We start from the raw sequence: 15,418 nt of genomic DNA, 5'->3' as shown, positions 1-15,418 counted from the left end.
GTTGATTCAGCTGCATATTTACTTTGTGGATGTTATGGTAGCTATCCAAGCTGACCCTACTGTTGACTGGTGACCAGTCAATTTCCCAATTTCCCACTCATTCATCAAAGGATCGCTTTTGTTTTCTCAACGGGGATGTAAATTTTCTTGTGAGAATTTTGCTGTGATGATAACTGTAGAACTGTATATGCAGTGCTACTTTCCCTCCAGTCCTGCGTCCACTCTCCCGCCTGGTCTTGCATGGATGGTTGCTGTATTGTCCCCTGAGGCAAACACATGATTTACAATTACTAAACTCTTTCTTGTTTCTATTTTCTTGTGACTTTTGGACCATTGATGAAATTTCCCTACAAATTTACAGGAAGTGGAATGCTGCAAATGTCAATGCAAAAAAAAAACTGAAGGGAAATGTCCATCCATGCTTTCCCATGATTCGTAAGAAGGGTGACATGGGCACTGATGCTAGAATAATTACTTAGTGTATGCCTCACTCCTTTCTACTAGTCCCTGACCTAGTAGAGGCACACATATACAATGTAGATGTTAAGGCTCCCATGGTTGGATTGAAATATATAATACTAATAGTATACTATTGCTACTGTGGTCAGCACACATTAAAATTGTCGATGCAATAAATTCTTCTTTTTTTTTGCAGCTTGAGAAGACAAGATCAGTGGCCCCCTGAATATGATAATTTTCTCTACCCTCACAAGGGATACAGGTATTTTAACTGTGGAACATTTTTTTGTATTTCTTTCTTATGCTTTTGAGAACACAGTGGTATAATATAAACATATACGGATTTTTGTGTGTATTTTTGAAAAGTAATTGGCATAAGGCCAACTCATTCTACCATTTTTACAATTTATGAAAGCAATTTTTAATACATACTGGAATTAAGAGTACGTACATACGTATATACGTATACTAAGACTAAGAATAAATGATTCCCCAAATTACGAATTACATTGAACGTCTCATTTTGAGCGTGGTTTTGTCGTCCAATCAGTGGTCGTGAAAAAAGACACGTCGAGACTGTTAAAAAAAAACATGGCGACCTCCTGAGAATAAACAACACAGCTTCAATTCTGAACGTTGTCCAAACAAAACCTGACAATGGTGGGCTTAATAATGATTTAATAATGCACAATATGATATCTCTAACTTGGTTTGTTATTGTGACAGAAAAAGATGTTAAATAGGTTGTCGCTCTAATATGCTGAATGTAAAACTGCTACTATCAACTATACTGACTTGGATTGTTCTATGGCAGATTTCTGATTCAAATGGCTTCGAGCCACGAGACTTTCTCCGTGTGAGAGGACCTCTGGAGCTCAAATGTCTTCTGGACAGCTCAGATGGTATATTGCAACGTCATTAAATATGAATCAATGAAGCGATTTATATCAAATAGTGTGTTTTCCACTAAAACCCTGTACTCTTCATCATCCATCGACTTCTCAAAAAGAGTACTATGTAGCATCGAGGATTATTTCAGTTATTTGAGATTTGTTTTTTCTTTCAGTGACACTAATACAAGAAGCCATATCAAGAACATTTGAGAACCTACGTTCTCATGTGAAGTCTGACTCTTGCGTCCTCAAAGTCCAGGACAGCCCAGTTATTATTTGGCCAAATAAAAGTGCCCACATGACGCCAAAAGAAATAACTGCAAGCACATTATTTGAAGAGCTACATAAGTGGATATGGTACGTTTTTTTTCTTACACAAGATCACTGTACTTCCTACTATTTTATTTGCATTTCAGGACAGAAGGACAAGAGATGGGTGACAAAAAGTCAGCAAAGAAGAAGGGCAAAAAAATATGTTTGGCTGTATGTTAATCCATTTTTCCCTTGCAATAGTGAAATGATGAGTACATAAATTTAAATTTCTCATTACATGTCACTATAATTACATTTTGTGCCATTCAGAGAGTAATCAGCCTCCACCTGATGATGGAGGCGACAAAGCTAGGTCCCCTCCCTGCACCCATCCTTTGCAGAACCATCCAGAAGTCCCACTTCCTCTCTGCAACGCTTCCTATAGACTGCGCCATCTATATCCACCCCACTAAAACCATCAAAGAGTAATTATCACAGCTAAAAGATTTACTGTTTCAAAGAACCAAGTAAAACTTGTAATTTAAGATTGTTTATCTCCAATTATCCAGTGCCTGTGATTGTTTGATGGTGGCGATTACACAGCAGTTGCACGAGATGGAGCGAGAGATGCTGTGCCACATGAAGGGGACGACGATATTGGTCCCGCAACCTTTTCACTTCCTGCTCCCAAATCCTATAGGACTGGTGACAGCGGTATATCCTGCGGGGGTGCCCGACAGCCAGCTAGAGACCCAGCGTAAGGTATATGTCCATGAAAGTGATATGTTGGCTCTGCAGAATCAAGAGGGAGACAGCAGAATTTACAATGTCTAGGCACCATACATTTGTATTAATTTCCTTGCATTAGAACAGACCTGGGCAATTAATTCCATTAAGGGCTGCAGTGGGTGCAGGTTTTTGTTCCAACCCATAAGAGGAAACCTTTCCACCAATCTGATAGTTTAGAAGTGCAATTCAATGGATTGCAGTCAGGTGCTTCTTGTTTCAGCAGAAATCTAATTAGTAGTTCAACTGTCTGTGCGGGATCAGTTGGAACAAAAACCTGCACCCACAGCGGCCCTCGAGGACCGGATTGCCCAGGTCTGCATTAGAAGGACAATTGCAGTACCAAACATTAAGGACAAACAGTACCTTAGGTCAGTGTTTTCTGGCCACTGTGCCGTGAGGAATGGTCAGATGTACCGCAAGAAATTAATCTTTAGAAAGTGATAAATTCAAATCAAATCAAAAGCCTTTATTGTCATCATACACAACTGTGTCTTACAAAATTGGTGGTGTTACTCCACAAAGTGCGTTTTCCACTGTAATATTCCAAGAGAAAAATCTTAATATTGCGAGGTTAAAATTGAAATATGACGAATATTAAATCTGAAAAGGCAATTCACAACTGGAGAGTATTTTACAGGCCACTAGAGAGCAGTGCCTACTTTCGGAAGTACAGCGACAGTTTAAAAGTCCAAATAATATTAACAAATAGACACCATAATAACATTGTCCTTACATCGGTTATTCAACTATTGCGGTCTGGGAACCTGTTAAATGTGATAAAGAGGTATTACTGTAATCACATTTTAATCAACTTAATTTGGAAAAGATGACTCAGTCTCCTTATTAGATCATTTTTAACTAGCACTACATTTTGGACCTGCAATGTTTTTCAAGTGTATTTGTTGTGCCTAAAAACTAATCTGTTGCTGTTGGAAAAAAAACATCAATAACCAAAAAAAAACCTGAAACATCTCAAAAGCCTAACAAATATTAATAGAAAGTATTTTGTTTTATTTATTAATTTATTTTATTTTTTACATTCAACATGTGCTTTTGTAGACGCTACATGAGCGCTTTGAACTACCAGAGGACAAGCCCTATTTTAGAAGAGCCAACGCTTATCACTTCCCTAATGAACCCTACAAAGACGGTTATCTCCGAAACCCTCACCTTGCGCTCACGCATCCTACCTTGGATGATGGAAAGGTAAAAAAGTTTTTTGAGTATTTACTGGAATCCTGTCCCTAACAATAATGCTGATAATTTCTGTATTTTAGTTGTACTTGGTGCAGGGGCTGTACAGTTACCACCACTACATGCAGGACCGTATGGACGATAATGGCTGGGGCTGCGCTTATCGTTCCCTGCAAACTATCTGCTCCTGGTTCCAGCAGCAAGGTTACGTGGAGAGAGCCGTTCCCACACATAAGGAGATTCAGCAAGTAATATTAATCAAATGGGATCTTTATTTTATTATTACAAAACCTTATTTGACTCCCATTTTAGTTCATTTGTGTATGTGATTTTTTTTTAGGCATTAGTGGATGTTGGAGACAAACAAGCAACATTTGTGGGGTCCCGTAAGTGGATTGGATCTTTTGAGGTTCATGCAGTCTTAAACCAACTCCTCGGGGTCACGTCTAAGATTTTGTTTGTGAGGTTTGTGTGCCTTGAATGATGTCTGGTAGATTCATATCATAGATTTATGTCGTGATGAATACTTGTAAATTCAGTCAGGGTTCAGAGATGGCCTCAAAAGGGAGAGAACTGGCCAACCACTTCCTGTCTGAAGGGACACCGGTGATGATTGGTGAGATCTTCATTTTGAAGTTTAAAGCTGTTTTTAAAAATGCGCTTATCAGACACACTAAAGAAGGTGCTCTTGCACAATCTTATTCCAGGCATTACAAGATCACGTTTTTTCCCAGTTTTTATATATACATACCATATGTGCATCATTCTCTAAAAGCTGTTTGAAATATATTTCGCTACGTGTGTGATACCTATGGTATTCTTTTTTTTAAGTTTCCCGGTCCATTCGTTCAGTATTGGATCTCCTCTTTGAAAGAAAGGATTCCTAGCAAAAAAAAATATGAAAAAGTTTTTGTTTATTTAATATTCACTTTTATAAGATTTGAATTTGTTTTTTTTGTGAGCCATAAACATGAATCTGAATTCTAAGGATTAAAATCCTTTGTTTCACTTTTTGAATTAAACTGTACTGAACTACTGGTTTACTTTCCTATCCAATATTTTTCAGAATATAAGTCGCATCTGTGTGAGAGCCACATTTTTTCGGGAATTTTATTATATAAAATCCATAGCAAAGATACTAAATAAAAATAAAAAACTTTCACACACCTCCCCAACTAATAAATGAAACTGCCTCTTCTTGTCCGGAAAATACGGTAACTAAAATGGTTTGGGATGCACCCGTATTTTGAAAATGTTCAATTTAGTCATGTTAAAATCATTTCTCTCTTGCAGGTGGTGGCGTTTTAGCTCACACCATCCTTGGCGTTGCTTGGAGTGAGACCACCGGGCAGATTCGCTTCCTCATCCTGGATCCACATTACACAGGTGCAGAGGACTTGCAAGTCATCACAGAGAAGGTGGGTGGTGAATGGTACCCTGCAACATATTTATATAAGACAATATTGACTTTGGTTTTGGTGTCTCTTGTGTGTTTCTTCAGGGATGGTGCGGCTGGAAAGGACCTGAGTTTTGGGATCAAACTGCATATTATAATATGTGTCTTCCGCAAAGGCCGAAAGCAATTTAATCTACAGCAATGACTGATGAGAAAAAAAATAAAACCACAAATCAACATCAGGTTTGGACTCATCAGAAGCTCCTTTTCAATTTCAATTTAGCGACCACTTCATTGGGTTGTCAAATAAGAGCCAATTTAAAAATGAATTTTCTCAAATAGGTATTATTTTTCAGTAAGTCATTCATTCAGTAATAATTATCTGCTGTCACATTGAAAACAGTAACACCTTACATATTCGCAATTTAGGCATACCTGTCAACCTCTGCCGATAACTGCCCTTATAAATGATTATGATTCCCCTTACAAACCCCCAAAAAACCTTACAAACACGGTGTTTGTAAGGTTTTTTGGGGTTTGTAAGGGGAATCATAATCATTTATAAGGGCAGTTATCGGCAGAGGTTGACAGGTATGTTTAGGTGTAATTTACCTATGAGCATATTTTTAAAATCATATCCTAAAGCAGTGGACTACCTGCCCCAAAAATTGTAATGTCCATGTACTTGTCCGCCAGGTTTTTATGGGGCTATTTATTTATATAATGAATACTAAAAAAAGATAGTCAAGTTCGTTTGTTTCTGTTGTGAAGTTTAACACGTTTAAAAACTACGAACGTACACACTCGTAAAACAAACGTACGCTGCACATTGATCTCGAGGGACCTCTACTGGGGATATTGTGCCATTGCAGTCAACACGTCGTCATCGTCAGGGGGTAACAACAACCTTTAAATCGGCTGACATCATCGCGTAATGCCTTTGAGGTGGGTAATTGACACGCTGATGTCATTTGGATCCGTCATTCGAGTGCAGCTTCGATTAAAACTGTTCTGTCATTTTTGTAGCACCTTGCGTGGCACCGACGCTGCGCTTTTTTAAACAGACTTGGATTCCGATCCCTTGGATTCCAAGCTGGTGCGGCCTTGCTCAAAACTTGACATGAGTCCCGTGAAGGCACCGCGGAACCGGAGGTGACGTCAGTCGGTCGGTTCAGTCGCGGCTCGTCTTTCTGCATTTTAAACAAGGCGCTCCAACGACCATGTTCAACCCCAGCGATTTGGAAGGTGACGTCGACCACTCATTTTTTGATAGCGACTTCGACGACGACAGAGGCGGAGGAAGAGGACGCGAGAGCGAAGAAAATGCGCCCGTCCGTGCGCCGAGCCGCTCCTTCGTGGCGTTCCTGGCCAACGAAGCGGTGGAAGACGGGGGGAGCTTGAGTAGCACGGACGACAACCGCTTGCCGACCTCGGCGTCCCGAGCAGCCAGCAAGTCCCCCCGAGAGAAACGGCCGACGAGCTCCTCCTCCAACCGCTCCAGCCGCCCGAGCTCTCGCAGCGGCTCGCGGAAGAAAGGCCGAGAGCCGTCCCCGCGCGTCCCCAGCAGGGCGTCCAACAGGTTCTCCTTGGCCGAAGATTCCGACTACACGCTGAGGGATGATGTTAGTCCGGCTTCGTCACCTTTCCAACACCTCCAGTTTGCGGAGGCCGAGGAAGGCAGTAACCGGGGGCAGCGGCGGGGCAGCGCGCGCCCCAGTCGGCCCGGCAGCATCCTGCGTCAGGATGGTAACTTGAACGCAGGTGCGCTAGTCCTCCTCTTTCACCACATTCGCTCTGGTAGTTCTGCTCAGGTAAGCCATTCAATGGCGGCAATTGAGGAAACAACTTGGAGAATCCCTCAAATTGCCCGCTTTGCTGATAAAGAAAAACATGTCATTTCCTAACATGCTTTACATGAATTGAGTTGAATCTTTTTATTGTCATTTTACAAGTATTATGAGATTTAAAGCTTCACTACGAAGTGTACAAACAACAACAAACAAACAAACAGGCAAATAAATAATAAGTTATACATAAGTAGTCAACAACATGAATAAGTAGGCAAGTGCACAAATAACAAAAACAAACAAACATAAATAATAATTTTCTCATTGATTCATTTTCTGAACTGCTATATCCTCACTAGGGTCACGGGGGATTCTGGAGCCTATCCCAGCCGACTTGGGGCCAGAAGCGGGGGACGCCCTGAATCAGTGGCCAGCCAATCGCAGGGCATGAGGAGACGGACAACCATTCACGCTCGTACTCATACCTATGGGCAATTTGGAGTGTCCAATCAGCCTAGCATGCAAGTTTTTGGGTTTTGGGAGGAAACCGGAGTACCCGGAGGAAACCCACGCAGGCCCGTAGAGAACATGCAAACTCCACACAAGTGGACCGACCTGGATTTGAAGCAAAAAACATCAGGCGCTAGTGAAAATTGAATAATAATAAATTGATTGATTGTTGAATGTAAATGTTTAGATGAAAATTTAGAATTCAAAAATGTAAACAATATATCGCATCACTGATGTAATTAGCTCATGTGCCAGAAAATGGATAAAAACTGAATTCTGATTTAATAGTTGCTTTGACGTTTCAGACGCTGACTCGTTGGCCAGCGGAAGTGTCGTACAGGAAAACCTGATCCTTCACTGCAGAGGACGACCGGGTCGGAAGAACTTCACCTTCAATAACAACGAAGTGCAGCGCATCGACCACGAAAATCAGCGCCTCTTGCGGGTTCTGTCTTGCATCTCCTTAGCACCCGGCGCCATCGTCAACCAGTTCACCCGGAAGCCAACCGCCCCGCACGTTCCCCACAGCTCCGTCAACCGCCTGCGGGAGCAGAAACGTATCGATAAGGATAACCAAGTGAGTCGTTGCTCTTAAATGATACGAAGTGATACTTTTTGAATGTTGTCAGAGCCGTGCGCTATTTCCATATTGCAATGGGTCACTCCAGAGATCCTTTGGTATTAATGTATTAGCTACCATTGATGGCAATGTTCGTCGAAGCCTTTTAACTCCTTGTATTTGTGACAAACTTAATTTAAATATATATAGCATCAGGATGAAAAAGACTACACGATTGGACAGCTATCAGTATCATTAACACGGAACTACCTAGTTTAACTGGGATGATCACTGTTAAATGAGTTGCGTTATATTTTAACCTTAATTCGTTTTTGTTTTCATTCTGACTTACAAATCCATATCAATACACAAGCATCAGAACAATTTTACAACATTGTGAAGTCAAACTATGGATTTGTTATGCAAATTCTGATCTAAGATCTAAATAGTGCCACACTTTTTGGACTACTACTATACTACCACCAATACTATTGGTTCCCATACACTGAATGCTTGCTAGAACACGTTTTGGACCAGGCCCACTGTTGACTTAAGGTTTAGCGCAAGTGGCTGTTCAGACAGTTTCTTGTGATTGTGGGCTCAGTGAAAGAAGACACTGGAAACACTTGGACAGATGGCAGCAGGTGGAGCGGATGGTGGTGCACCACTGAAGGACAACCCTGGGACATTACAGAAAAGTCCAATATCTGACCTTCTGCATCTTTGCACATGCACATATGATTTATAATACTGTGCACCTATGGTTTTTGAAAAGTGTTCAATCGCACTCGTTTTATGTTGGACAAATTGGCAACCATTCTTGCTTTATTGTAATGTTCTTAGTGGAATATCACATTTTGTTGAGATTGTTAATCACTATTTTCCATACTATAAGACGCACAGGAGTACAAAGCGCACCTTCAATGAATGTCCTGTCTTAAAATTGTATATATATATATATATATATATATATATATATATATATATATATATATATATATATATATATATATATATATATATATATGAATATATGAATATATGAATATATATATATATATGAATATATATATATGAATATATATATATGAATATATATATATATATATATATATATATATATATATATATATATATATATATATATATATATATATATATATCCGCCATTCACTTATGTCTCTAACATTTTAAGACTTCTGTGTTTTGACATTTTTACGTTCTCTGCAGGACCTCCTGAAAAGGCTAGAATATGTCAAATCGACACCGGGACTGAAGCGTTCAAATCAGCTGTCCGACTATCAGCGCCAAGCCAGATTTCAGGCCACACCGTGTGAAGTGTGCGAAGCCGCCACCAACAGACTTCCATCTAGTGGTATGTATGTCCTTAAGACGCCTAGAAATATTATTAGGCCCACTGACATGGCATTCTAGGAACATGATGAATATGTTACTCGTTGCATTAGGATGAACCATTTCCAAGCATCTATTTGTTTAGCAAAACTGCCATTAGTGCCTTTGGCAGCAATAGACGTCCACAATCCATCGATTTCAGTGGCCGTTCACTGCTAGTCCTCTCATTTCAATTGGCTTGTGGTCGTCTATCGCCCTTAATGAGAGTCAATGAGGTAGTAAGTCCTCTTTGAATGTGAATATAAGAGGTGCATGTGTAAGATGAGTCGTGTCGTCCCCATCCACAGTGGCCGCCATGAGCTCCATACGAGGCAGCACCTCCCAGATAGGAACAAGGGCCACCTCAGCCAGCTCCAACGCAGCCAGGTCCAAAGCGCTCCTTGCGGCTCGACCGCCTTTTTGTTGTTAGTCTTATGTACAGTGCAGCGTACCTGTCTTCACTTCTTTAATAAATTTGTCTATTTTTAGCCAAAGAGATTATTTCAGAAAAACTGATCAACCAACCAAGGATACTTTTGACTGACTTTAGATCAAATCTAAAACACTTTTTTTGGTTTTATATTTTAACTGACTAGCTATAGAACATTCAAAATGCATAGGGGGAAGTGGAGTGAGTTGTGTCCTAGGAAATTGTGCCAGGATTTACAGATTACAGATTTAAGTAAGAAAAATGTTTTGTAGTAAAATTTGTAAGATCAAGATTTTTTCTATCGCTCTAGTTGAACAATTAATGACTTGTTTTAAAACAGTTCACAGGTCCAAGTAATTTAGCAAACTACACAATTGGTCTATTAGTTAACATCCCAACATAATGACACATTTTCCAAAATGGTCATGGGGTAATATTTTGACTCCACGTGATTGTTTACTACAATTTTGTCCTTCTGGACATGTTATCGTATTTGTAAATGGAATTCTTACATTCCATCACTAAAACTCTTCCATTCTTCTTTTTAGAACAAAATCCATCACACGTCACAGTTATAGACGTAAGACAATTTGAGGCTTCAACTCTTCCTGAAGAGTCTTGAAGATAGGTGTTTACAAAGAAAAAGAAGATAAAAATGCTGAAAATATATATATCTATATTGTGGAGTATGGAATGAATACATTCCATACTCCACATATATACTTACATATATATATATATAGACATACATATATACATACATACACTATAAAACACAGGACCAAACAATGAAAGCCTCAAATCAAACAAGAAAAGTAGCTTAGAAGAGATGTTCCCAAAAGTGTTAGACAAGACCTCTGCTATAGGCTCAGGTTAAAACAATCGGATTTAATGAAATATTCAATGGCACAACTCACTCCAATGTATTTTCCCCAATTACGCAACTTACCCTGTACCGGGGGCAAGTCATGCAATTTGAGCAAGGATGCTCCATAAAGGTAAATAGTCTCTCATTTTGAGGCATTACTGTCATCCTCTTGATTTAAATAGTAGGTTAAATTCTGGCACAACTCAACCCACCGCCCACTATTTTGTTGGGAGAAGGAAGATGCAATCAAAACACAATAGTACCCCTCATGGTACCTGTGTGTGGTGTGACTTTGGAGTTTGTTTTATTTATTGTTGCTTTTTTTATTTTTTATAAAACGGCTCCAGCACCCCCCGCAACCCTCGTGAAGATAACAGTACGGAAAATGAATTACTTTATTTATGGAACATTTTTGCTTTTAGATACTTGATGTGCAAAGAAGATAGCAAAAAATGTTTAAGTAACCTATTTGAAAGTGAAATTTGGAAAAAAAATACAAAATAAATGCAGTTTTGTATCTATTTGACAGCAGCTATATTACAAAATAATTGACGGAAAACACGTCAGAAATGTTAATGTAACTGATGTAAATAGGTCAAATTATTTTCAATAAAAGGTGGCGTTTGAAAATGTAAATGATGTTAGTGTAACCATCATGTGGTTGTCATGGCGACAGACGGTGAGAAAGAGTCAAATCTTTATTATGACAGTTGCTGCCAAAAGTGGGCTTTGACAGTGGTGAGGACATTGACACTTTCCAGCCACCTCCTTAGGTACACCTGCTCAATTATATTGAATTTAACTTTTTAAACTATGCAGGTGTACTTAATGCAATGGCTGTGGACATAGCGTATGTACAGAATTTCAGGGCTGCATTATGTTAAGGGCACAATTAAGACTTGTGGGAATCCCCGAGGGTTTCCATGGCGCTGCGTGGCAGCCTATGTGTACTTCTTGATCTCGTCGTACAGCACCAGCACAAAAGCGCCGCCCATTCCTCTGATCACGTTGGACCAGGCACCCTTGAAGAAGGCTTTAGATCCCTCGTCCTTGAGGATCTTCCTCCAGCAGTCCATTGTGCCCTTGTACATGATGTCAGCTGCAGGATAACACAATTGTCCCATTAGTATGCTCCAAAGTAGGAAGTGGATAAAACTCCAATCAAAAAATGGAGGCACTCAGCTCACCTCCTTTGCGACCCGACTGCATCATCATGCGACGCCTGACGGTGTCAAAGGGGTACGACACGAGGCCGGCCGCGGCCGTTACCGTCTGGGCGATCATCCAGGTCACTATGATGTGTGTGTTCTTGGGATCGGGAAGCATTCCTATTTGAGGGTGAAAGGTGGGTTTATGCATGACTCACTCGTAAACATAAACACGCAATGAAGGCTTGCATGAGTAAATCTACATTTTGTGAAACCAAATGTAAGACCTGAAAGTATTTTTGAAGTATGTCAGGAGTACAAGTTGGAAAACAATTGACAAGTGGCAAGAGTCGTGAATATATGCATAGCGACAGCAAAAAAAAAGAATAGATTTCCCCCAATGTATATCAGTTCATTGAGTGACTTGACATTGAGGCTTGGATCTGCCAAATATTTATGAAAAGTTTTGCCCAAGGTTATCTGAGATCGGCTCCAGCACCCTACCAGGATAAGCAGTGATAAAAAGGAATATAAGTTGATACTGTAATGAACAATAATACAAACATGGAATGGGAAGGAGGAGCAAGTCACCCTTAGAGAGTATTTCACTGGCAACAAGAGGGCAGGGTTTACCCTCGGGAGTTAAATAATAGCTCAGAAAGGCCATATATTAAATCGATACCATTAAAAACTCCCTTCTCACCTATTGCGACAGGTCTTGGAACCTATTAACCGTGATAAACCAGGTATTACTGTCACTGATTTGGAGGGTATTTGCTGGCCAATTGTTTGAAAAAATTACATTTACGCCCAACTTGCACCCTCCTACCCTAGTTTTTGAATTTTTGTGTGCTCACAACGATAGATGAGTTCACCTCACGTGCTACAGTTTGACTGTATGACTTCAAAAGGTGATGAAGATGCTCAGGCGGGGAGACAGCGTAGTTTGGCTCACCTTTAGCCGTGTCGAAGCAACCAAAGTAGGCGGCCCTGTAGATTATGATGCCCTGCACGGACACGTTGAAGCCCTGGTAGAGCCCCTTAAGGCCGTCCGTCTTGAAAATCTGACTGAGACAGTTGCCCAAGCCAGTGAACTCCCTCCCGGACGATCCCTTTCCAATGTCGGCGGCCAGTCGCGTCCTGGCGAAGTCCAGCGGGTAGACGAAGCAGAGCGAGGTTGCGCCGGCCGCACCGCCCGACGCCAGATTGCCGGCAAAGTAGCGCCAGAACTGCGTCTTCTGGTCCACGCCGCCCAGGAAGACCTTCTTGTACTTGTCTTTGAAGGCAAAGTTGAGGGCTTGGGTGGGGAAGTATCGGATGACGTTGGCCAGGTTGCCCCTCCAGAAGGACACAAAGCCTTGTTCCTTGGGGATTCGAACCACGCAGTCCATGATGCCCTTGTATTGCATCTCGGCAGTGATCTGCTTGCTAGCGTGCTGGACCTGCACGGGTAGAGAATGAAGGTAATTGTTATGGGAACTCCTTTGACTGAAGTATTTTATTGGACGGCACGAGGTTAAGACATTGGGAAATCCAATGGGCAGTCACCCTCGTAGGTTCGAACCGAGATCTTGTTGGCTTAACTCATCCAGGTTAATTGAGTTGAGTATACCGCATTGGATAATAACAGCAGTTGGCCTTGGCTTGTGTATTGCATTTTTAGTTTAGTTACTGTTATTTGACTTTAAGTAGCATGAGAAGTCATTTTAAGTTGCTGTTACCAAATAACAATTAGAAATAGAATTGCTTGATTGAAAAAAATGAATGAATTTTGGTCAGTAATAATTAAATTTTGCCTGAAATGGTTTTCTTTTTCTTTTTTAAATGGGCAGTATAATTTCCCATTTTGATCTATTTAAAAATATTCAACTCAAACCCTAACTTTCTAGTGAAGAAATTGCTTTTTGTTATTTCTCATAATTAGGAATTTTTCTTTTGGCAAATTTTGACTGAACAAATTGACATTCATGGACTATATTGTCTTTGATTTTTATGCCAATAAAATAACATTGTAATTGTAGTATCACCAATTAGCCACCTCATATAATAACGTCATATTTTAACATCTTGATCCCAAGAATTATGACTTTCTATAACTGCTGTCATAATATACTGTACTTTATTTTCCTTAAATTGAACGAAGCTTTTATACAAGCCCAGTAGCTAAAACAATGTACTCCTTGTCACCACTTATAATATTTCAAATTTCTTGCCATTTTTTCCCACTTCATGCAGTGGCTAATGACTAATTTATAATCGCTTATTGACTATTGGATGAAGTGCTGCCACCACGAGCGAAATTGCTCTTTGGATGAACTTCTACTTTTCACGTCCCGTCAGTCCTAAAACCGATGAGTGTCACTGGAGAGCCCTCAGTGTATGAAGTTTCATCTCCAGAGTTAAATTTAGCGCTTCACTTGCACCGCTTGTGTCGCACGATGCTTTTGAGTTTAAGGATTAAACTTTGGCTCACAGACTCTCTTCAATGGGGGATGCATACTCCATCCAGTGCACCAAGGACGGTATGCTCCAGTCCCTTTAACGCCGATAGGCGTCCAATCCTGTTGATCATTCACTAACAAACCTATTCCAATTTAAGCAAATTGGACGTCTATCACTGTCAATGTCAATGTAGTAATTAATAGGTCACCTTTCTACTTAAACACCCCATTTTAGACAGACGAGCAAAAATTTGAAACTGTGATAATCAAAGACCCACACCAATGCATTGATCTGCCAAAACACACACACACACACACACACAAACACACACACACACAAACACACACAGATCCATAATTAAAACCATATCATTCACTATAACACTGACTTATGATTTTTTATTGGCCTCTGATGCATTGGAGTGTGTTTTAAGAGAGAATAAAAATAAGAGAAACGTCAAACGAGGCAAAGAGCATCAGTATATACAAAATATTATAAGAAGCATAGACATTTATTTTGTAATATTATTTTTATATTTGTTAATGTTATTTTTATATTTTTTAATATTATTTTTATATTTTTTAATATTATTTTTATATGTTTTTAATATTATTTTATAATATTATATTCCTTTTGGCCGGGAGCCGCATGCGGCTCGAGAGCCACGTGTTCGCCACCCCTGTTTTAGTCACTCATTACGCACCAAAATTGGGTTGACTCATTTTAAGCAGGTGCTTGTGTCTGGGTTCATTTTGACCCGCGTGACGCGCATTTCCACAGACGCACGTCACCCGGTTTGACGCACGCACGCACGCGCTTCTCATTTTCTGACATTATTTTCATTACCTGAAGTAGGAGCTTGACCCTCTCAATGGGGGCCACGGCTGTCTTGGAGATGGCAGCGGCCACGCCACCGGCCAAGAAGTCCTTCATAAAACTGACCACCGCGTCCGACATGACTGCGAGCTTCCAGCGGAGAACCACACGCGTGACGTAAAGGCTCCACCAGGCAGCTCCAAGTGGGCGAGGAGCCCCCCGCGCGACCCCTCATATATGAGGGAGCTCGTGTATCGCGAGATTAAAAACTGATGGATGTGCTGATGGTCGAACCCGCGCATCAGGAGGAATAAATTTCCGAGGTTGGAGGTCACGAGGAAGTCCAAAAGACCACCTCAGCTCACCGAGGGGACGTTTAAAGGACAGCAGACATATTTATTAATCTATTTATTTCCTACAAAGGCAACAGGTCCACCTAAGAAGTTGGGAATTGTTACCCGTAGTTGGCTCCATCACCCCCGT

The 15,418-nt window shown here is 40.5% G+C and overlaps 3 protein-coding genes across 4 annotated transcripts; 2 read left to right on the top strand and 1 right to left on the bottom strand.

The window, feature by feature from the left end:
* The first annotated feature begins 1,025 nt into the window (after positions 1 to 1,025).
* ufsp2 (ufm1-specific peptidase 2) lies at positions 1,026 to 5,225 on the top strand. Its single transcript, XM_077604417.1, has 12 exons — positions 1,026 to 1,119; positions 1,274 to 1,361; positions 1,526 to 1,709; positions 1,769 to 1,835; positions 1,935 to 2,089; positions 2,174 to 2,366; positions 3,453 to 3,599; positions 3,671 to 3,835; positions 3,928 to 4,052; positions 4,127 to 4,203; positions 4,881 to 5,005; positions 5,089 to 5,225. Exons 1-12 carry the CDS (start codon positions 1,117 to 1,119, stop codon positions 5,173 to 5,175), a joined length of 1,416 nt encoding a protein of 471 aa, XP_077460543.1. The 5' UTR covers positions 1,026 to 1,116; the 3' UTR covers positions 5,176 to 5,225.
* Positions 5,226 to 5,823: 598 nt separating this feature from the next.
* Positions 5,824 to 11,165, top strand: cfap97 (cilia and flagella associated protein 97). Of its 2 annotated transcripts, XM_077604418.1 has the most exons (5): positions 5,824 to 5,928; positions 6,010 to 6,744; positions 7,586 to 7,857; positions 9,070 to 9,214; positions 9,540 to 11,165. In XM_077604418.1, the coding sequence occupies exons 2-5, from the start codon at positions 6,204 to 6,206 to the stop codon at positions 9,659 to 9,661; spliced, it is 1,080 nt and encodes a 359-aa protein (XP_077460544.1). In that variant the 5' UTR covers positions 5,824 to 5,928; positions 6,010 to 6,203; the 3' UTR covers positions 9,662 to 11,165. The 2 variants fall into 2 exon arrangements, with proteins under 2 accessions (XP_077460544.1, XP_077460545.1); XM_077604419.1 differs by lacking the exon at positions 5,824 to 5,928 and having other exon boundaries at positions 5,962 to 6,744.
* On the bottom strand, positions 10,844 to 15,124 carry slc25a4 (solute carrier family 25 member 4). The gene is made up of 4 exons (XM_077604420.1): positions 14,966 to 15,124; positions 12,633 to 13,119; positions 11,717 to 11,857; positions 10,844 to 11,628 (listed from the first exon to the last, which is right to left on the bottom strand). Exons 1-4 carry the CDS (start codon positions 15,074 to 15,076, stop codon positions 11,471 to 11,473), a joined length of 897 nt encoding a protein of 298 aa, XP_077460546.1. The 5' UTR covers positions 15,077 to 15,124; the 3' UTR covers positions 10,844 to 11,470.
* Between the last annotated feature and the right edge of the window lie 294 nt (positions 15,125 to 15,418).

This window comes from Stigmatopora argus, chromosome 7 (assembly GCF_051989625.1).
Source record: "Stigmatopora argus isolate UIUO_Sarg chromosome 7, RoL_Sarg_1.0, whole genome shotgun sequence".
In the NCBI taxonomy this organism is placed as follows: domain Eukaryota; kingdom Metazoa; phylum Chordata; class Actinopteri; order Syngnathiformes; family Syngnathidae; genus Stigmatopora; species Stigmatopora argus.
The sequence above is the reverse complement of the archived record's forward strand: the minus strand, read 5'-3'. Positions and strand labels throughout refer to the sequence as shown.

What these genes read in the sequence shown, in the direction of transcription:
- ufsp2 (XM_077604417.1), top strand. An exon ending in CACATAAGGAGATTCAGCAA is followed by an intron (nt 3,836 to 3,927) that starts GTAATATTAATC and finishes ATTTTTTTTTAG; the next exon opens with GCATTAGTGGATGTTGGAGA. An exon ending in TGCAAGTCATCACAGAGAAG is followed by an intron (nt 5,006 to 5,088) that starts GTGGGTGGTGAA and finishes GTGTTTCTTCAG; the next exon opens with GGATGGTGCGGCTGGAAAGG.
- cfap97 (XM_077604418.1), top strand. Translation starts at nt 6,204, where the DNA reads ATGTTCAACCCCAGCGATTTGGAAGGTGACGTCGACCACTCATTTTTT. An exon ending in GTATCGATAAGGATAACCAA is followed by an intron (nt 7,858 to 9,069) that starts GTGAGTCGTTGC and finishes CGTTCTCTGCAG; the next exon opens with GACCTCCTGAAAAGGCTAGA. An exon ending in CAACAGACTTCCATCTAGTG is followed by an intron (nt 9,215 to 9,539) that starts GTATGTATGTCC and finishes CCCCATCCACAG; the next exon opens with TGGCCGCCATGAGCTCCATA.
- slc25a4 (XM_077604420.1), bottom strand. Translation starts at nt 15,076, where the DNA reads ATGTCGGACGCGGTGGTCAGTTTTATGAAGGACTTCTTGGCCGGTGGC. An exon ending in GGGTCAAGCTCCTACTTCAG is followed by an intron (nt 13,120 to 14,965) that starts GTAATGAAAATA and finishes CTACCCGTGCAG; the next exon opens with GTCCAGCACGCTAGCAAGCA. An exon ending in GCAGTCGGGTCGCAAAGGAG is followed by an intron (nt 11,629 to 11,716) that starts GTGAGCTGAGTG and finishes GTTATCCTGCAG; the next exon opens with CTGACATCATGTACAAGGGC.